This window comes from Mus pahari, chromosome 23 (assembly GCF_900095145.1).
Source record: "Mus pahari chromosome 23, PAHARI_EIJ_v1.1, whole genome shotgun sequence".
Classification (NCBI taxonomy): domain Eukaryota; kingdom Metazoa; phylum Chordata; class Mammalia; order Rodentia; family Muridae; genus Mus; species Mus pahari.
In genome coordinates this window covers 8,049,095-8,070,997 of record NC_034612.1, presented here as the reverse complement: position 1 = coordinate 8,070,997, position 21,903 = coordinate 8,049,095, and the positions used below count along the sequence as shown (strand labels likewise).

The 21,903-nt window shown below is 52.3% G+C and overlaps 2 protein-coding genes across 3 annotated transcripts in view; one reads left to right on the top strand and one right to left on the bottom strand.

The window, feature by feature from the left end:
* The window catches only part of C23H12orf49 (chromosome 23 C12orf49 homolog), a 20,083-nt gene extending 15,842 nt beyond the window's left edge, over window positions 1-4,241 (bottom strand). Inside the window, exon 1 of the mRNA XM_021187088.2 lies at window positions 4,049-4,241. Within this exon, the coding sequence (XP_021042747.1) occupies window positions 4,049-4,159 (111 nt within the window). The 5' untranslated portion in view covers window positions 4,160-4,241. The remainder of the gene's footprint in view (window positions 1-4,048) is intronic.
* A 133-nt stretch (window positions 4,242-4,374) lies between these two features.
* Window positions 4,375-21,903, top strand: part of Rnft2 (ring finger protein, transmembrane 2) — a 52,534-nt gene continuing 35,005 nt past the window's right edge. The window contains exons 1-7 of one of the 2 annotated variants that reach the window (XM_021186919.2): window positions 4,375-4,516; window positions 6,529-6,719; window positions 7,042-7,100; window positions 12,479-12,948; window positions 15,993-16,069; window positions 17,710-17,810; window positions 21,183-21,336. In XM_021186919.2, the coding sequence (XP_021042578.1) occupies window positions 6,696-6,719; window positions 7,042-7,100; window positions 12,479-12,948; window positions 15,993-16,069; window positions 17,710-17,810; window positions 21,183-21,336 (885 nt within the window). In that variant the 5' untranslated portion in view covers window positions 4,375-4,516; window positions 6,529-6,695. The remainder of the gene's footprint in view (window positions 4,517-6,528; window positions 6,720-7,041; window positions 7,101-12,478; window positions 12,949-15,992; window positions 16,070-17,709; window positions 17,811-21,182; window positions 21,337-21,903) is intronic. The other variant, XM_029533940.1, reaches the window with a different exon arrangement.

Genomic DNA, 21,903 nt, shown 5'->3' with positions numbered 1-21,903 from the left:
CTACAGAGTGAGTTCCAGGACAGCCAGGGCTACACAGAGAAACCCTGTCTCGGAGGGTGGGGTGAGGGGGGGGACACCCTTCACTCAGGATGCTGGCTTATGTCTGTCACCTTGTCACAAAAGAAGAACCCCGGTTTGAAAACCCCAGCTGGTCTGTATCACATCCACAGCTCCTCAAAGAAGCCCATTTCCTGACCACGCCCAAGTCCTACGGAAAGGACACTCCACAGCGAAGTAAGTCAGCCTGAAGATGAGGCAGACGAGTGGCACCCAGCCTGCGGCTCCACTTCACAAACAGGAGGTTAAGCAACACTGGAAGAAAACAGCCTGAAACCAGAGAATGGAAGACTGTGACAGCCACAAATGAGTCTTAGGCAAAGCTACCCTAACAGTCTACAAGAGTGCCCCAAGATCCACACAGGAAGAGTGCTCCAAGAGCCAACAGGAGAGTGCTCCAAGAGCCAACAGGAGAGTGCTCCAAGAGCCAACAGGAGAGTCCTCCAAGAGCCAACAGGGGAGTGCTCCAAGAGCCAACAGGAGAGTCCTCCAAGAGCCAACAGGAGAGTGCTCCAAGAGCCATCAGGAGAGTGCTCCAAGAGCCATCAGGAGAGTCCTCCAAGAGCCAACAGGAGAGTCCTCCAAGAGTCATCAGGAGAGTGCTCCAAGAGCCAACAGGAGAGTCCTCCAAGAGCCATCAGGAGAGTGCTCCCAGAACCTCATAGGGGAGTGCTCCAAAAACAGCACAGGAGGGTGCTCCAAGAGTCAACAGCAAAGTACTCTAAGAGCCTCACAGGGGAGTGCTCCAAGAGCCAACAGGAGAGAGTGCTCCAAGAGCCAGTGTTAAAACACAGATGAGGGCTATTCTCTGTAGCCTCCGTAGGGCAAGAGCATAGGGCTGGCTGAGGTTTTACATCCCAACCTGACAGCACACCTCACCAACCACTTCTAAGACCTCCACTGCACAGGTGAAAGCCAGGTAGATAACACACAACAGTTCCAGGGCCAACAGAGTTGTGTGTAGCTACCCAGTCCTGAACTGACTGTCCAACCCCTTCATACCCAAGATGACATTAGCGGAGCAGTGACAACACAGACTGCGAAGTGGGGTGTCTCCTACGTAACCAGAATTCTGAAAGATCATGGGCAGAGTCCCCAGGAATGGACTGGTAGCCTTGAGAGGGGCTGAAGGGTCCAGGGTGCGTTCTCCACTGTGTGAGAATGAAGCAGGCCAGGGGGCATCACCACACACAGAATCAGTTGGTATCCCGGCCTGAGACCTCCCAGCCAGCTGCCAGGGTGCATGTGTAATGGTCAGGCCACCAGAGTCCATGGTGGGGTTTCAGTTACCCACACTAAGAAACACAAGTTCTTCTCACCCTCATGGGACTTGATCTCACACAGGTCCAGAAAGTTTAGTCATCTACTGGCCAAAGACCCCCATCATGATGAGGGGACAGCACAGGACAGCAAAGATAATCAGTGCTCTGGCTTCAGAGGAAACAGATCAAACAAACAAACAAACAAACAAACTATAGAGGTTTCATAATGACCCTTGTATAGTCTTAAATCGCAAGAAAAAAAAAAAAATTAAAGGGACAGCACAGGACAGTAAAAGCAAGGTAGCCAGGGGCGGTGCATGCCCTTAATCTTAGCATTCAGGCAGATCTGTGGGTTCAAGACCAGCCTGGCTACAGAGTGAGTTCCAAAATAGCTAGGGAGATACTTATACCTACCCTACCACAGACAGACAGACAGACAGACAGACACACATACATACACGTCAAGTAATTAAAATGGGGCTGTAGGAAAGGTCACCACGTAGACCGCTTCTGAGCCAAGATTATTTAAAATAATAATAATAATAATAACCTGGCTTAGGAGAAAAGTCAAGTCACGAAAACCAAGACTCACTTGAACCAACATCTGGTCCCCAGGAAGTGCTTAGGGGGGTTCGGGTGGAGATGAAGGCTGCAGTGTCCGAACAAGACACACAGGTCTCTGTTCTCAAAAACATTATGTTAAGCAAGAGGGTGAGGTAACACACACAAGCAAACACACAAACAAGAAATGCTGGGCTAGTAATTACCACAAAGGCAAGCGGCCAGGCGGTGGGCAGGAGACTGCACTACAGTGGGGCACCCGGCATGACCCGAGTCACTAACTGTGGTCAGTTAGACCCAAACTGACCAAAAGCAGTTCAGTCACACAGACAACGCAGATGAGCCCTCTTCACTTGAGCAAAGGATTACACATCTGGGAAGGCCTGTGGTGGAAACCTTGTCTAGACTATTCCCCTAGAACAGACTGTGAGGCAAAGCGGAAGCAGGCTGGCCGGGCTACAGCACTGGTCCAGGAACAGATGACAGTGTCATGCCCCTGAAGGGGCAGCAGAAGGAATTCAGGCAAATGAGTGTCTTAGTTAGCGTTTGACGGCTGTGAACAGACACCATGACCAAGGCAACTCTAATAATGACAACATTTCATTGGGGCTGGCTTACAGGTTCACAGGTTCAGTCCATTATCATCAAGGCAGGAACATGGCAGCATCCAGGCTGGCATGGTGCAGGAGGAGCTGAGAGTTCTACATCTTCATCTGAAGGCTGCTAGTGGAAGACTGACTCCCAGGCAGCTAGGATGAGGGTCTTAAAGTCCACGCCCATGGTAACTCACCTACTCCAACAAGGCCACACCTCCTAATAGAACACTGCAGAGCCAGAGTTCTGGGGCCTGAATGAAGTGACAGGAAGAAACGAACAGCCTAACTGTGTCAACAGTGATGACTTATGTCACTTAGTGAGATGTTAAGGACTGGAGAGGTATATATCTGGCAGAAGAGAGGCGAGAGCTCTGTTCCAGGAGGGTGCAGTAGAGACAATTATCAGAATGTAAAAAAGCCAGACAGGATTGCAAGGTCAAATCTGGGCAAGAGAGTAAGTCCCTCCGTTAAAAGGAATGACGGTGCAAAAGCGCAACCATTCAGAAGACGGATGTGATACAGAAAACCAGAGAACGAGATGCCTAAGAACAGCAAAATGGGATCAAAGGACACACAGGAGCAGGGAAAGGCGGAGGGGCAGGTGACCTACAGAATGCAACTCAGTCAAGTGTGGATTCTAGGCAAATGCTGGGAACTGGTTCCTACTACAGTGGGATGCCAGATCTCTAGGAGCTCTCTACCAGGACAAAAACGGGAAAGGGAGGTTGAGAAATTAAAAAATAAATAAAATTAAAAAATAAAAATCTACCCAACCAAGTTGTGCCCCAAAAGGGAGCCTGTTGGGTCACCCAGGTGGTCCGGCAGAGAGAGCCCTTGGTTACTTCCTGGCCTAGCCATCTCTACCTCATGACCATCCAGAAGTCTGGGACTGTGCAGAGCAGGGAACGCAACAGAGGAGGGTGCACAGGTCTGAGGACCCATTCTGCCTGGCCCACCAACCAGATCCTGCACGGAAGAGGGGCGGTACAAAGACCTGCAGTGGGATGCCTCCCTTAGTGGCCTTCGATTCACAGGACAGAGAAGGATCACACAATCAGAGGGAGGAGAACGAGAGGGTGGACGACTAGAGAGCTGGAGGGAGGACCAAAGGATCGGAGGGAGGAGGAGTGGATGATCCAGGAACTGAAAGGAAGAGGCTCAGAGGGAGGACAGGACTACAAGGTGGAGGACCGCAGAGAGGAGCATCAGAGGACAGAGGATCAAGGGAGGGAGGAAATGTGAGGACATAGGATCAAGGAAGAGGGGTTGGAAAAGGACGGCGGGTGAGAGTTAAGAAGTTAGAGGGCAGAGCAGAACAGAGGCTGGGAGGGAGGCAGAGAATCCGAAGAGGAGGAGGAGTGGAGGATGGAGGGAGTGAGGGAGGGGAAAGGAGAAGGGCAGAGGAGGACAACGCAGCGGAGGGAGAAGGGCTGAAGGAGGATTTTAGATCAGAGGGAGGGCTGAGGAGGAGGATTAGAGGAACGACGGGGAGGAGGACCTAGTATTTGAGGGAGGAGGACTGGAGGAGGAGGGAGGATCGGAAGGACGGAGGTCCTGGGCGAAGTGGCTTACCTGCTTGAAGGTGCTGCTGAGGAAGTAAACCAACGAGAGCCCGAAAACCAGGGCGAGCACCCAGCGCTTGCGCAGGAGCCGGCGCCACAGCAGCGCCGCCAGGTTCAGCATCCCGGTAGGGCGCAGGCGCAGAGGCGACCCCGCGGCATGACCCCCCGCAGTCCGCTCCCCGCACTGCTTTACCTTCCCGCAGCCAACGCGCCGGCCACGTGATCCGCCGCACGCCCCGCCCCACCGGGCGACGCCACCGCCAGGCCCTTCCAGGCCTCCTCGCCATTGGTTCTGCCGGAGCCCCGGCTCTCCATTGGCTAAATGCGACGTCAGGGGGCGGGCCTCGCTGTGCCTGGGTCCTAGCGCCGACCGCGTTCTCGGCGGCTGAGCCGGCCGGAAGTCACGTGGCGCCCTGGCCACGCCAGGGATTGGCTGAGCTGGGTTAGCCGAGGCCGTGATTGCTGCAGTGTCTGGCAGGTAAACGAAGGCGATGCTCGCCCACCGCTACCCCGTGGCCCCGCAAGCCAGGCTGCAGAGGCGCTTCGCCGTCCGGTCTGGGGACGCCGCTCGGGCCCAAGCGTCCTGTTAGGGGACGGTGCGGCGTCCTAGGGAGGACCAGGGTGTGTGGGACGGAGATGGTCCATTCATTCATTCCGTAGCATCCTGTGTGCTCCAGGATTCGATACGAGCATAGGTGTACCGCCCGCTTGCCACAGAGTCGTTTAATTTATGACGTTTTCTCAAAGCTTGTAGGTGGAAACTTGGGGATACCGTGTTTTAGTTGCCCCGAGGATAAGGAGTAGTGGGGCCACCCGGAGTATCAAGCCAGATTGCAAATACTTGAGACATGTTACCTGATGGATGACAGTTCCTTCCTTTATGAAAAATGGCAGGGTAGAGGGTGTAGCTCGGTGATAGAGGGCTTGCCTGAATATGAAGATGATACCAAGGAGTCTTTTCCCAGCTAATTTAACCTTGCAGAAAAGACAGGCTCCTTAGCCTGTGGCTTCCGCCCTAGCTGCAGCTGAGAAGGCTGTGCAGAATTCAGATGCCCTACAGCACCCATTTGTGTTGGTCTGGGCTAAGAGATGGGTCTTTCTCTGTAGGGAAAATATGCCTGGAAAATGAGCCTGTTCATGGAAGCATATTCTTTATTTCTTTAAAGATTTTATTTATTTATTTATTTATAAATTATGTGTGAGAGTGGGTTTGCGCATGGGAGTGCAGGTGCCGTCCCAGGCCAGTAGAGGGAGTCAGATCACTTAGAGCTGGAGATAAAGGTAGTTGTGGGTGCTGGGAACTGGACTTAACATCTTCTGCAGGAGCTAGTCATACGGAGTCTCTCTCCAAGCCCTGCCCCTTCTTTCTTGGCCTTTTTATTGGTGTGGAGGGTAGGACTAGGTGTTCGTGGATCTGTCCCTGGGGAAAATCAAGGTGATTTAATCTCTGCAGAGACGTTGGCCTTCCATCTCTGCAACTCTGAGGTGGAGGGGCAGCCCAGACACAGGACCTCTCATGGGTCATAGTAAACAAACCCACATGTCAATGACTGGTAAGTGCTGTGAGGGAAGCAGCCCAGACCCAACAGGAAACCCGAGAGAAAGGAGGCCTTTGGAAGGAGGTACCATTAGCATCAAAGAAGGTAGCCTGTAACCCTCAGCTGGAAAACTGTGCCAGGGAAGGAACAGCAGGTGCAAAGGCCAGGAGGCAGCTACTCTTAGCTTTAAAGTGTCCGGAAGTACCTGGAGTTCTTATGTCCAGAGATAACTCACAGAATCAAGGTTGTAAACAGGTAATGATGCCCCTGTCACAGCCTGGAGGCCTCCGACCACTCTGATTTTTATTCTGGTTTCACTTAGAAGCCAGTGGAAGTTCTAAAATCATTTTTTTATGGCCCCTAGTGTGTGCCTGTGCTCATCTATACGTGTGTGTGTGTGTGTGTGTGTGTGCGCGCGCGCGCACGCGCGCGCACACACACGCATATGTACACATGCAGGTATGTATGGATACTGGGGTGGGGAGCCATTGCAAATGGGTGTGGAGGTCAGAGGTCACCCCTAGGTGTCCTTCTGCCAGAACTGGCCACCTTATTTTTTGAGATAGGATCTCTCACTGGGACCTAGGGTTCCTCAGCTGGAAGGACTGGGCCAGGGAATCCTGGGAATCCTGGTTCTGCCTTCCCAGTGCTGGGATTACACAGTGCAACACCATGCCTGGCTACTTACAGAGGTGCTGGGGATCCAGCTCAGGTCCTCATGCATGTGTGGCAAGCACTTTATCCACAGAGCTCTCTCTCCAACCCCCAGGATGCATAGTTTGCTAATAGGACAAACCTAATAAGGCCATAACCCACCATCAGCACCTCAGGGAGGTTAGCTCCGAGGCTACCGGAACTACTGGGCTGTTACAGTACCCAGTCGTATCTGACAGCTTATTCTGTAACAAGTCATCCTAAGGCCTGTTCACACAAGTGCTTTGTGCCACCCAAGGTCTGCAGTCTCCGATGAGACTCCTGTCCTGTGCTTCCCTCTGAAGAGGAGGAGGAGGAAGAGGAGGAGGAGGAGAAGGCCTGCTCTCTCTGGGACCCAGTGACCACATCCCATCAGGAACCCTGAGTGTCTACGGCACATTTCGTCAGCATGGAGTTCTGAGGTCCATGTGGCTCCTTGCTGCGCACCAGGTGACGTGTCCCCGTGGGGATTTGTACGTTCACTTACGAAACGATGGGACCCTGGGTCCCACTGCTCCATTCTCTCCCCCAGGAAGCAGATGGGGAGTGGGGAAGCCACAGAGAGGTTCCTGGCTTGTCTGAGGTCACACAGCATGTCAAAGGGCAGGGTTGCTGCGCCCCCCACCCTTGGTTGTTTTTCTCCTTTTCGCGAAGGAGCCACCTCCACCTGTGACTCTCCGTATCCTCGCTGTGAGGTGGGGTACTTCTTCACAGTCACCGTGGCAACAGGCGAGGAAGGGGCTGTAGCTCACATAGGCGTTGTCGCTTTCAGGTGCTCGGGAAAATGCAGAGACGCCACAGTAGCAACACAGACAGTGTCCCGCTTGAAAGGTAAGAGCTTCTGCCTCCCCTCTCCCCAGTTTCCTCCCATCTGGGGTCCCTAGCCTTTTCAATGGCAGTGACTGGAAATATATAAAACAGACCCAATAGAGAATTGCTTTACAGTGTATTGGGCAGCTTCTCCTTCCATAAGAACACACCCAAGGCCGCCGGCTTTATAAAGAGAAAAGGTCTATGTAGATCACAGTCTCGGAGGCCGAGAGAGAGCCAAAGACAAGGCAGACTCCAGGGGCCATATTCGACCTCATCACCTAATGGCGTGGTTGGCAGTGGCGGCTGCATGCGTGGGTGGGTGTGATTTACTTCTCAAACAGGATGGAGGGGGACCAGGTGGCCTCAGTGGATAAAGTGCTTGGCTAGGCAAGCCTGGGAAACAAAGTTTGTATTTCTAGAGCCCGCGTAAAAACTGGGTCGGCTTAGCAGTCACCTGTACCTGGGGGGCAGAGACAGGAAAGCCAGGGCAACTCACTTGGCTAGACTAGTGGGATTCTGCTGGCCCTGGGTTCAGTGAGAGACCCAGCCTCAAGAAATACAATGGAGGGCTATGTTCTACCAGAACATTGCTCCTCCATTCGCAGCACACCCTCAACGACCTAAAGACCACCCACTAAGTTCCACCTCTTAAAGGCCCACAGCTCCACCTAATGGCACAAGTCTTGATCCCTGCCTTTACAGTACCTTCAGGGAACATTCGCCTTAGACCTAAACTAAGCAGACAGCTTTACTGGCACACAGCACCTGCCTTAGTCTTAGGACAGTTGTCAAACCCTGTGAGACAGATCCATGGGACTCAGACTCTTCCTCCCAGTTTCTCATAGAGACACCTGCCCTCCCTCCATGAGCTGCTACAGCCATCCCCCACAGGGTCTGGCCTGCCTACTGGAGCATCTCTGACCAGTATGGAGGCTGGGAAGTCCAAGGTCAGGGAGCTGGCAGATCGGTGCCTGCTGAGAGCTGGTTCCTGGATGGTTGTCTGCTTGCTGTTGTGAACCAATGTGATTGCTGGGGTCCCTTTCAGGAACATGAGTGCTTCAAAGGCAGCTACATCACCAAAAAGCTCAGCCCAGCAGAGCTGAGACTCACACTGGAATCCTCCCTGGAGAAAACTGTCTAAGTCTTCCTGGGGCAGCACACACACAACTGTGGAGGTACATGAGGCAGGGGAGGGGACAGGGTCTGATGACCTCCCCCCTGCTCACTCCTTCTCTGTGTGTCCCAGTCTTGTGAGGATGGCGTGCAGTTGTTCTGATTTCCAGACGGTAACAGCCACATCAGTCCCAGAGGACTGTGTTGTGTTGGTACACCAGTATCCAATCTCAGACATCTATCATGTCATGATCACAGATAGGGGACAGATGCGCCAGCTGTGGTGCCTTTTGGGGGAGGCAGCAACCTCCAGGCCTCAGACTCTCCAGCCGTCGAGAGGTGATACAGGTGATGTCACAGTCACTGATGGAGCAGTGTATTCGAGAGCCCAAGGACACACACGCAGCACCCGTCTTCCGGTTGGCAAGCCTAGTGGTATCTCCTGAGCTGAGAACAGCTTTGCTCTCAACTGAACCCAGATGGATGGCTCTGGGGGCAGAGACAATGGCAGATAGAACACTGCCCACCGTGCACTGAGAGGTGACACCACGCCTCCCTAAGAGCACCCTGAAGATAAGAGGTTCTGAGAGGGCAGGTCCATTAGCGAAGTCATGCATCCACGAAGTGGCAGGGCTGAGATTTGACCTCTGGTCCGTTTGTTCCTTATCAAACTTTGTACTTTAATTCTTTTAGTTACATTATTTATTTATAGTTTTTAATTACATTATTTATAATTCAAAATTACATTATTAGTAATGCTTAATTATTTATTTGCATCTTTAATTACATTTATTTATTTACATTATACATGTATTTGCCTCCAGCTACTGGTATTGCAGGCGACTGCTAAGACTATCCAGTTTTTACATGGCAGCCGCCACTGCCAGCCACAGCACTAGGTGATGGTCAAATATGGCCACTGAGCCAGTGTTGCCATTGGCTCTCTCAGCCTCCAAGACTGTTGCTGTCTCTTATAAAAAGATAAAGAGAGAAGGAATATGTTTTGGTAGATGTGCAGTCAGGTGGGGAGGGGAGAGGTTGGCTCCTCAGGCCCATGCTGAGGCATCCCTTCCCCCTTAGGGACCAGCCACACAACTACGTGACATATAGTATAGAAGAGAGTTTATTCAGGGCATGAGGAGGGGGGTTGAGGGAGTAGAGACAGAGAAAGGCAGAAGAGAGAGAAGAGGAGTGGAGGCCAGCCATGAGCATGTGGAGAGAGTGGGGAGGAAGGGAAATGAGGAGAGAAGGGATAAGGGGCAAGAGGACAGAGGGACAGCAAGAAGGCAAGAGAGAGAGGAGGGGGCAAGCGGCCCCTTTTATTGAGAGTCAGGCACACCTGGCTGTTGCCAGGTAACTGTGGGGCGGAGCGTGGACAAAATGCTCACCACTGTGATCTCTGTAACCCTTTTCTCTTTATAAAGCCAGCTGCCTCGGGCGTGTTCTTACAGTGCGTGGGGGTGCCTGTGACATGGCACTTGTGTAGGCCAGCTTGTGGGAGTTCTCCCTTTCCGCCAGGTCTCAAACTCAGTTTGTCAGCCTGGTCTGCAGACACCAGACACCACATTGATGCCTGCGAATGCATCTCATCGGCTCTTTTAGATGCGTAGTTTGCCTTCTCAGACCCAAGTGGATCCACTCCCCTGGGCTGTGAATGTGGCTGCTCTTAAGTGGTTAAGTTGGAAGTGCCTAGCCTCCGGTTCCCTAAGGAATGGTTTTCCCCATTTAGGCTACAGTCCCGGCTGGATACAGGAGAGGCTGGGGGGGGGGGGGGAGGAAGACCAACTTAAAAAAAAAAAAATCCCTTGGTGGTTTGAGCTTTCCCTATTTGTCCCGAAGTTCCCTGGAGCCTCAGGAACTCAAGTGAGCTCAGGGGTTGCGGGAGGCTTTCTAGAGTCCCCTGGGGCGGTGGGGTCATCCTTGCTGGCCTGAGCACCTGGCAGGACATAGGCTTCATGAGCCAAGTCCTTGAAATGCAAAGCAAGCTCAGTCCCTCCGAGACACATAGCCATGGTGTCTGTTGTTGTTGCCGCCACTAATATCAGTATTTTTATCCGGAGCCCCAGGGAGGAGGACCACACAATTCCCAGGCTTTGGAGGCCACCAGGGAGGGGGCCCAGAGGGGAGAGTAATGAGATAGACAGCTTCAAGCCGTGCCAGGGTTGGGATGATGTTACTATGAAGGAAACAATGCCAAGGGTTCTCCAGATCAACCTGTTCCTTTGCCCTCGGCGTCCTGTGCAGCAGCAATAGGCTTTACACAGAAAAAAACAAAACCAATTCCATGATCATGTCGGTCCCAGGATTTGAACCCAGGCTTTGCAGCAAGTACTTCCACCCACGGATCCATGCAGTCGGCCCCTAAGATGTACCCTGTTAACTACTGGCCAGACTAATCCCTCACTCCCCCGGACAGCATTGGTTGAGCATGCCCTGTGCGAGACGGATGCATTGTGCTTTCTGGAGAGGTACAGAGGGAGGGATCTATCAAGGTTGTCCCCGACACTGCATGCTCAGATCTCCAGGGGATTCGCCAAGGTAGAGGGCCCACCCCCAAAGATTTTGATACATTTGGGCTTTGATGGGTCTGGACCACCTGCAGTTTTTCAGGGGGCCATGAGTCTCTAGGGAAAGGTGGGCAATAAATTGATCACTGAGACCAGTCCCCTGCAGGCAAGCGCTGGCTTTAGAGGTGGCCCTGTCTTCCCGTCAAGTAGGAGATATGTCAGCTGACATCTGATGGAGAAATGCAAGGAATCTAGACAGGGCAGAGGAGGGCTAGGGGACAGCCTAGTGCCCAAGGCAGCTGAAGCAAGAGAGGTGAGAAGTCTACTGAGAAACTGGGGTTTGGGGTGCTCATCTGGAACCTCGGTTTCCATCTGTAAAATGGGAATGTGCTTGGTATCCATCTCTAGAACTTAGCAGAGGCTTCTAGAAATATAGACTGGGGGCCCTTAGAGAGCTTTTAGTGTGATAGTGAAATACCGACTCTACCAATATTTAATTATTACATGAATTAGTGATCAACTAGTAATTAAATAACTAATCATATCCATATAATAAGTAGAGCCTGGGTGGCACAAGGTCAAGGCCAAAAGCAGCTTTTATGGGGAGTATGTGTGAGAGAGAGAGAGGGAGAGCCTGGTGCTGGGTTGTGTCTCAGTGCAGAGAACGTTCACCTTGCACTCAGAAAGCCCTGGGTTCAATCCCCGGCACTGCATAAACCTGATGTGGTGGCACACACCTGTAATCCCAGCATTTGGATGGTGGAGGCAGGGGAACTGGGAGTTCAGTTTGAGGCCAGCTTGGGGAATAGATGAGACCCTGCCTCAAAAATACATAAATGTAGCCAGACATGGTGGCACACGTGTTTAATCCCAGCACTTGGGAGGCAGAGGCAGGTGGATTTCTGAGTTCAAGGCCAGCCTGGTCTACAAAGTGAGTTCCAGGACAGCCAGGGCTATACAGAAAAACCCTGTCTCAAAAAACAAACAAAACAAAAAACAAACAAAAAAAAAACCCACATAAATGTAGGCTGTAGAGTTGGTCCACTTGGGACCAAACCCTTCGTTCTTATTCCTCACCAGCAATTCACCTGTGACCAAGTGCTTGCGTCTGTGTGTGCCTCCGTTGGTTTATCTGTGAAATGGGCATATTATGTATAGCTGATGTAGGCTGGTAGGATTTCATGAGTCATTCAGAAACACACAGGATCGCTGGCCTTACCACTGAGCGACAGTAGCCAGCCTTCTTTCCAGTTTCCCAAGTCAGGGTGAGTTGCCCAGCCTGGTCTTGAAGTTGGGCGCCTCCCGGCCCCCCAGGTTCTGGGATCACAAGCCTATTGGAGCTGGTGCCACTGGTGGCTTCCCACACAGAGACTCAAACTTCGTCAGGATACTGGAGCTGCAAGGGGCGGGGTCCACTTTCTGGAGTCTCTCTTCTCCACCTGCTGTGTGTCTGTCCCACAGAGACATCTGCCATTCGTGACTGGGGTCCACTATTTAAGACCCTCCCCCTAAATAGGGTCACATTCTGACTTTTAGGTGTTCGTGGTGCATCTGATTGTGGGATTTCCCTGGTTCACTCCCCCTTCCCATAAAGCATTTAGGATTCAATCCTGGGGATATACTTGATGTCTTCTAAGTGTGCAGACCCCACGCCCCTTCCCTCTAGACACCATAGTGGAGTTAAGTCTGCTCCCTCCGAGCACAGACACAGATCTGCAGTGTGAGTTTGGGGCCTGATCTGATGTGAACTTTGTCTGTCGTCTTGTCTCGCAACAGAAGTCGCAACCAGGCTCTCAGCCCCGAGGCCAGCGTGGATGAGGGTGGTGTATTTGAGAGCCTGAAGGCAGAGACGGCCTCCCCTCCTGCGCTCTTCTCAGGCCTGGCAGGTGGCCTGCCTGCCAGCCCCTTCCCGGCAGGCCTGGTGCTGGGCTCCACAGCGGGTGGCGGGGATGTCTTCATCCCCATGCCAGCCACCAGGGATGAGGCCGGTGGCCGCAGCACCGAAGGAAGCACCTACCACCACCGCCAGGCCCACCACCACTTCCACCATGGTGCCCACCGCGGGGGCTCCCTGCTGCAGCACGTGGGTGGGGACCACCGTGGGCACTCGGAGGAAGGGGTCGACGAGCAGCCCGGAACTCCAGCACCCGCTCTGTCTGAGCTGAAGGCTGTGATCTGCTGGCTTCAGAAAGGACTGCCCTTTATCCTCATTCTGCTGGCCAAACTGTGCTTCCAGCACAAACTGGGTGAGTCCCAATGGGCCCGCAGCGCCAGGGGAGGACTGCGCATGCCTAGAGCTAGGGCCAAACAGTGTGCCAGGGACTGCGCATGTCCAGAGCCAGGACCAGCCTGTAGAACCTCGGTGTTTTGGGTCAGCCCTGGGTTCAAATTTCCAGCCCAACTGTATGACCTTTAACAAGTGGCCTGGTCTCCCTGACCCTCGGTTTTCTCCTTTGTTCAGTGGGTTGAGATAGAAACTTCTTTAGCTGGTCTGTCTGTCAGTAGGAAGGGAAGAACAGAGCGTCAGGTTTCGGGGAGCACAGCTCCAGCCCTTTGGAGCTACATGACACTGAGCGTTTTATTTAGCTCTCTGCCTTGGTTCTATCTTTCAAATAGGGGTTAAATACAAACAGCTGTTCCTCTCAATCCCCAATTCTGCATCTGTGATTCAGCCAACTACCCTAACAAGACATTCAAGAAAGAGATGGGGCTGTCTCAAGGGCGTAAAGTTCCTGCCCGTGGGATAATCACTAGTAAACCCATGTAAACTGCTGGGCACACACCTAGCATCCCAGTGGTGGGGAGGCACAGACAGAGAATCCCGGCAGCTCACTGGCTGGGTTACGTCACAGCATTCAGGGGCGATTTAACCTACTGCGGGGGATGTGTGTGCGGCCGCAGATTTGGGTGTCTACAGGGATCCTGGAACACTCCTCACAGACGCCGAGGGGTGACTGTACTTTGTGGAGTCACAATGAGGAAGCCTTTGAGGCCATACACATAACACATATAAAGGAAGTGCTCTGTGTTCATTACCGCCACGTATTCAGACCACCGGCGCCGGCCAGATGGTTCAGCAGGTAAAGGCCCTTGGTGCCAAACCTGCTGACCAGAGTCCAGTTCTCCCGACCCATGTAGCAGGAGAGAGCATACTCCTACAGGTTGTCTTCTGATCACCCCACGAGTACCATCTCACACACGGGCACGCCTGCACATGCCCACGCACACGCACACACTGACAGAGCCTGGCACACAGTGGGTACTCGGCATGACGGGGCCTCATGTAGTACTTAGCCAAGTACCTAGCGCACTCTCATGATTTCTCCGTGCTCTGTGCAGTGCTGACGGTGCCGCTCTGCCCTGCAGTATGTATAGACTGTGACTCAGTTACTTCCCGTACAAGACAACCCCAAGGGCCCGCAAGGCAGCTCAGTGATTTGCTGAGTTCTATCCCCAGCCCCCATGGTCCTGGGGAAGAAGACAGCTGCTGAAGGTTGTCCTGACGTCCTTACATGCACTATGACATGTGTAGCCTCACGGTCAAGGACTCATACACATAATAATAATAAAACCAAAACAACAAAAAAGAGAATCTCATCGGGCCTGGTGGCGCACACCTTTGATCCCAGCACTCGGGAGGCAGAGACAGGCAGATTTCTGAGTTCGAGGCCAGCCTGGTCTACAGAGTGAGTTCCAGGACAGCCAGGGCTACACAGAGAAACCCTGTCTTGAATAAAAAAAAAGAGAGAGAGAGAATCTCAAGACGAGACCATCTTTTGTTTCTTATTTTCCCCTCTCTGGGGAGCTCCAGCCAACTTCATTACGCCCTTCCTAGCTGGAGCCCCCATGTCACCACCCTTCCCTTCTGTCCCTAGGAGTGGAAGCCAGCATGTCCTTAAGTCTCACCCTGAATTCTGCCAAACTTGTGTCTAAGGGTTTTTTGTTTTGTTTTTTATTTTTTGAGACAAGGTCTCATTTGTAGCCTTGGCTGTTGGTGTGAGTTTGTAGCTGAATGTCACCTTGAACTTGCAGCAATCCTCCTGCCTCCACCTCCTCAGTGCTAGAATGATGGGTGCGTGCCACTGTGCCTGGCCCTTGCAACTAAGTTGTCCTTGAGTGTCATCATTGGCTTTTTTTTTTTCCTTATTTATCAGTTTGTTGGACACCAATTTTGTTGTCTTCCTCAGCGGACAAGGTGTCCTCCTGCCTCAGGTTCCTTGGTTCGGAGATCATAGGTCTGACAGGTGTGCACCACCACTATGCCCATCGTCAGTGTGCTATGTGGATGTTTTAAATTTACCTTTTCTATGTAATGCGTATATGTGTGCACAAACATATGTACAGTGGCACCTATGTGGATATTAGAGGACATTTTTCAAGAGTTGGTTCTGTCTTTCTACAGTGTGGGTCCTGGGGATTGAACTCAGGATGTCAGACTTGGCTGCAAGCCCCTTTACCAGCTAAGCCAGCTCACTGTTCCTTTTGTTTAATCCAAAAAAAGGAAAGGACTAGAGTTCCCATTCTTATATGTTTCTAAGGAAGAGAAACACTTCTATGCAGTCGATCTGGAAGAGTCTAGAACACAACATTGCAACGCCAGCCACATCTCAGTTTAGAACACAATCTAGAACACAACACTGCAACACCAGCCCCATCTCAGTCCTGTCTGAAGCAACAGCAGGATTGGAAGTCATTCCACAGGAGCAGACCTGGGTTGCAGCTTGGCAGACAGCAGTGATTAAATGAGTGGTGGAACCCAGTTCAGTCCCGTTCTCCCTTCTGCCCCGCCCTCATCCTGACAGCAGAGAGTCCCATCTTCTCCCTTAGCATAGCTTCACCCTGTGGTCTCCTGGGTCTGTATTACAGATAACTCCAGGCTCATTTCAGAGTAGACAGGGTCACTGCTGGAGGTTACAGCCTGTGTGCCCTGCCCCGCTGTGAAGTAGTTGCTGTCAGCTGTCTATCCACCACACAGATGAGGGTACTGGGGCTCAGAGAGGGGCAGCAACTTGCCTGCAGTCACACAGCAGAAGTTACAAAGCTGGAATTTGGGACTCTGGTCTGGCCATGCCACACAGCTCTCTCTGACCTCTCTAAGCTCTCTCCAGATGAGAGAGGTCCCTGCTGGCCTAATCCCCGGAAGCTGGCCCTCCTCCCATCAGTTCTTCCCTTGCCAGCTCCACAGTCACAGTGGATTTCTTTGCCAGCATTGCTTAGGGTCCCGGGCTAGACTGGAGGCTGAGTGGGTGGGAGCCAGCGTGTCCCCCATGTCAACCTGCTGTCCCCACAGGCATTGCTGTGTGCATCGGGATGGCCAGCACCTTCGCCTACGCCAACTCCACCCTTCGGGAGCAAGTGTCCTTGAAGGTGAGTCCCCCGAGGCTTCAAGAGCGATTGGTTTCCTGTGTCACAGCTCTGCAGACTCGAGATCTGACAAAGGTCTGTCTAGGCCAAGGTTACAGCAGCCAACAAAGTGGAAGGAGGGTGAGGACCTCCAGCCAGTGTTGTCCAATGACCTCCACTTGCACACTGTGGTGCATGCACGCCTGCAGTTACGAACACAGGCACATCTTTCTCTCTCACACATACAATTAAAAAAAAAAAACCCTCCACTCATCTTCAGGCACACAGTAGGTGCCTTGGGACTGTCAATAACTCCATGCCCCTTCATGCACACAGTAGGTGCCTTGGAGCTGTTGGCCACAGCTAGTTTTTCTCCAGATTGCTCCCTGACTTCTGAGCCCTTGAGTTTCACTGTCTCACCTTGATGGCAGTAGCTGAACAACAAACAGTCCATCTGTCGCCAACTAGAGCTGGGTGCAGTGGCTGCACCTTTAGGTCCAGGACTCGGGAGGGTGAACTGGGAAGATCTGAAGGCCTGGAGTTCCAGGCCTGCTCCCAGCCCAGCCCTGTCACCAGACGGGTGACCACCAATGTGCTCCGTGTGCTGGGCTACCAAGCAGGCTGGGCGTGATCCAAGTATTATCACTGATTATTTGCAACTTAGAGTGAGTTCATCAGCACAGATTGTCTGGTCTTAAGGCCTTCTACAAGCCAGACCCATCAAGGTGATTAAATGAGATAGAGCTCAGAATGGGTTGAACCTGGCGCCCAGTCTACTAGGAAACATTTGAGCTCTTTTACAAAACTGCTGTCTGCAGAGCAGGTGTATGTGCACACTAATCCACCCTGTGAAGTGGAAGCTGCTGTAGACCCATGTACAGTGAGAATTCTGGAAATTTGGTTTCTTCTAAAAAGACAGAAATATTATTATAAGAGTGTGTTTTCCTTTTAACCCCAGGTGTGAGATATGGGGCCCACCGTGCAGCAGCTGACTGTGATTCGCCTGGTACTCTAGCAGAGGCGTTATTTTGTCAGCTGCAAATAAGTTCTGTGATTGTGTGATGTTTGGAATTTGGGGAACTTTTCAAAGGGTGTGGCCCTGATAAGTAGGATCAGTGCTTGTTGGTCGTTCGGGGGGGTTGGTTGTAGTTTGTCGGTAGTCATGCTCAAAGAAGGAACAAGAAGAAATTAGATTCAGATCTCTCTCTCTTTCCCTCTCTCTCTCTCTCTCCTTCCCTCCCTCCCTCCCCCTCTATCCTTCTCTCTCTCCTATCTAGTGATGGGGGAAATGGGGGTATGGAGGATAAAGGATGGGAAAAAGAAGAACCCACAAAGTAGCAAAGACAGGCTACACCCATTCAAGAAGCATGTCCCGGGCCAGATGTGATGGAGCCAATGGGAGTGTGTCAGATGCCAGCCCATGTCACTCCCAAGCCGAGCCTGTGCTCCGAATGGGAGCTCTGGGCTCTGTGGACTCCAAGCAGGCGTCGTCCTCCCTGTGACCTTCGGTGTGGCTAGTCCTTGAGTCTCAGTGAGAGGGAAAGACACCAGACGCTTCCCTCACCTCCTGCTTGCTTCAAGACTGTGAAGTTTGCACACCCCAGACAGTCTAGAATGTTCCACCGCTAGCACCGTTGGCTTCACAGCACCCTCTCTCTCTGCAGGAGAAGAGGTCGGTTCTGGTCATCTTGTGGATTCTGGCCTTCCTGGCAGGGAACACCCTGTACGTCCTCTACACCTTCAGCTCCCAGCAGCTCTACAGCAGGTGAGGGGGGCCATCTTGGGGGTTGGGGTGCACAGCTGAACGCCATTACGGGAACAAACCTCAGGCCCTGATTAAATTCAGATTCCGAACTCAGATTCCACCTGCGCACACGCGCACACACACACACACACACACACACACACACACAGAGAGAGAGAGAGAGAGAGAGACAGACAGACAGACAGAGAGAGAGAGAACACCAGTCTGTATGCAACTTTACATTTTGCAGTTGTCGAATGAAGATGAGTAAGACCACGTGGAATTAATTTTAGTGATAATTTTATTGAACCATCAGCCTTCCATAGCAGTGCATTCCGGAAATGCAGATACAAAGTACTCAAGAAACAGTTCTGTCTGAACTGAACCCATGCAGGCTCTGTCCTGGCTACTTCTCCCTGAACCTTACAACAACTATTTGCATGACGTTTACATATCATTTACATAGTATTTGATATTCAGAGTCTTGTAAAGACTGACTGGTGAAGGTACAGGAGGGTATTTGTACATAGTAGGCTAGAGACTTTGTATTTAGCCATCTTTGGGAGTCCCAGGGATAAATCCTTCATGGGTGCTAAGAGATGTGTGTGTGTGTGTGTGTGTGTGTGTGTGTGCGCGCGCGCGCGCGCGCGCGCGCGCGCGTGCGTCCAAAATATTATTTCAATACTGGAGGAAGCTGAGGCAGGAGGATTTCAAGTTGGAAGCTAGGATGGGCCACGTGATGAAACCTCCTATCAAAGAAGGAGGGGGGTGGAGCGAGCAGAGAGGGGAGAGAAAGAATGGTGGTCGGCAGGAGGTGTGTGGTGCTTTTTGTTCAGTGGGTTCTGGGGTTTTGTGGGAGGAGGTTCAGATGGTGTGAGTGCTGTCCACAGCGGGGATCTGCTTATGTTAACTTACACGCTTAAATGATTAAGGGGGATTTTTTCATTCCTTGTGTTACACCACAATGGGAAAGGAGACGCAGGTATTCACCCCAGCACCCCTTCCTGAGTTGGCGATGTTTTAACCTCAGGGGTTTATTAAGGATAAAGAGTTGTATGTGGGTGGTTTATTAAGGATAAAGAGTTGTACGTGGGCGGAATGGATATCTTAGGACATCTTAGAAAAAAGTGGGAGCCTTGGGCTCAGAGAATCTCATCAGAATGTTCTCACTGTGTGGCAATGGTCAGAGGGTTCCTGTGGACGGAGAGGAGGGTTAGACAGGGTGGAAATGCAGTGGGCTCTTGGATTATGGATGACGGTCTCCTCCTGCTGTGGTGGTAGGGGAGGGAGGTTCCAGAGCAGTCTTAGGAGTCAGTCAAAGCACAGCTCACACTGCACTGGTCCGGTCTGTCCAGAATGCTAAGGTCCTGCTGCAGGGCGGAGGAGGTGGTGTTTCCCAGCAGTAGGGACCAGTTTCCGCCCACACTTCTCTAGGTGCCATCTTGTTCCTGGACGCAGACTCAGGGCCTCTTTAGACCAGGGCTTAATCATGCTGGCAGCTCAGGAGACTGGCAGAGAGGGCGACAGAAAAGCCACGAGGCTGTGACCTTGTCTTTTCTGGTGCCACCAGTCTCCAGTTGTATGTGAGTGGTTCCAGCAGCCACTGTCATATGCTTGGTGTTTGGCCCAAGCGGGGAAACACTTTTGTATTGCCGCCCCACCTCCTACCACCATAAGCTAAAAAGAAAAGCCACCGGGCTGTAGGTGCACACCTGTCACCCCCACAATGGGGACGCTGAAGCTGAAGTAAAGCATGGTGAATTCGAGGCCAGCCCGAGGCACTTAGGAAGACAGTGTGGTCTGCATGAGGTTGGGGTCCCCAGGAAAGGATGAGAGGCCACGGAAGTTGCTGGGGTGCAGGGCTCACCCCACACCGCTTCTGCCCTGTTAGGTCTCCTGGGCACTTAGAAAGCATCTCTCCATGTTTGCTGAGTTTCCCTGTGATGAGGGAAGCAGGTAGCAGCCTTGCAGGCCATCACATAGAGCCTCTAAGCCAGCGCCCACCAGCCTGGCCCTGCTCCCAGCACCGCACTCTAGCTGGGACACATGAGCAGGCGACTCAGCCCCTTCGGGCAATGGAGCCCTCACTTGGAATGGCATAATCTCTGTACCTACCTCATCCCTTCGGAGCCTCGGGGAAGATAGAGTTGAGCTGAATAGAGCGGGGCTGGAACCACAGAGGGAGACAGAGTGCTCTCCTGCTGTAAAAATCATGAATGGGAAGTTGGGGAGCAGAGCCAGAGTGTGGGCCGTGGACTGGGACCAATTTGGAAGCTGCCTGGTGTTGAGGTAACTACAGCAACTGAGCATGAAACTCAGAATGCATCTTTCACAACGCGCAGGTGAACCGGTCCCATCCTGCGCGTGGGTTTGCGCCCTCCCTAATCACAGGTGCAGACTTTTCTGTGCCTCTGTTTTCTTGTCTGTAAAATGGGGGTGGATGACAGAAACTCAGGGTTTCTGTTGCCACTGTCACTGCTGAGTGGCAGGGTCTACAGTACCTCTGTGATCTCATCCTGGCCTGTCAGTTAAGCTAGGGGAGAGGAAGCGAGCCCTGATATGCTGATGGCACTGAGCTAACTCAGCAGCCAGCCTAGAGGTGAATATAGGTCCCTCTGGTTCTGATGCTCTTGTCAGGCTTGTGACCCTGAACTTCAGCCATGCTCACTGCAGAGCCTCTTAGTAGTTATGAGATGCACAGGGCATAGGATAGGCACAGGGCACAAAGCTCCACCCCTGTCCCACCCTCCCACCTCCCCCCCCCCCCGCCCACGTGCCTCCTCTCTTCCTTCATTCTATGGAGATGATTTTGGATAAATGAAACTGAAGGGAAGGGTGGCAGAGTGGTTGGGGGTGGAGGTGCTCTGTAGGCAAAAAACAAGGACTTGTGTTTGATTCCCAGAACCCTAGCAAAGAGGAGGTGGAGGCAGGGGCATCCCTGGAGCTCATTGGCCAGCCAGCCTACCCTAATTGCCGAGTTCCAGATCAGTGAGTGATCCTGTATCAATAAAAAGGAAAAGACAGAAGATGGATGGCTCCTGAGGAACACCTCAGGCTGACCTCTGACCTGCACATACATGCACAGACTCATCAGTACACACATATACACCTATACACACATAAAGATATACAACACAGACCCAAATGGTGGGGACCTTAATGATACTCCAGCCCAGTATTGTCATTTGATTGCCAAGGAAAGTAGGCTCAGAGAGGTTGAGAGTCCCATCTGAGGTCACACAGCAGGTCAGTAGCAGGTGGAGAAGCAGACCACAAAAGTGTGACACCAAGGTCAGTGTATTTTCTGTTGATATTTGCAAGGGTGCCTAGTGGGGGAAAGCTGCCGAGGACCAGGGTCTAAATGAGTAACCTGCTTCTCTGAATGTCCCCCAGCCTCATATTCCTGAAGCCCAACCTGGAGACACTGGACTTCTTTGACCTGTTGTGGATCGTGGGCATCGCCGACTTTGTGCTGAAGTACATCACCATCGCCCTCAAGTGCCTCATCGTGGCCCTGCCCAAGATCATCCTGGCCGTCAAGTCCAAGGTAAGCCTGCCTGCTGCCACCCAAGGCCCCAGGCACCTCAAAGGAAGAAAGAACAGGTGCAGAGCTGATGCAACCCTGCCACCCACCAAGATGTCCCTGCATCTGTGGCCCTCGGTGCGGTTTCCTCAATAGAGCCTGTGCACCTGCCCAGGTCCTGAATCTCTCAGAGAAGGGTGATGCTAACAGCTTTGACTCTGTACATTCCAGGGATTCTTTTTGTAAAGGTGATTGAGGCTCAGCGGGGGTGGGGGGGCTGGGGGGGGAGGGCTCTGTGATCAATTAGTAATGCTTGCCATGTCAAAGGCGGCGGGGTGTGTGTGGGAGCAGTGGTGCTTTGCAGTGTGCAGCAGGGAGATGCTTTGGGATGAGGAGTTCTTGAGGCCTTTAGAACTCAGGAGGACTCAGCACTGTCACTTACTCCAAGGACAACGGGTTGAATTAGCCCTCAGCCTTAAGTGAAAGCTGACCCAAGCCACTAGGGGTTAATTTTTTTTTCTCTCCACCGTGCACTGTCTCAGGTGAGCCCAAACCTTATGATGTTGAGGTTGCTTAGATGAGGCCACATCT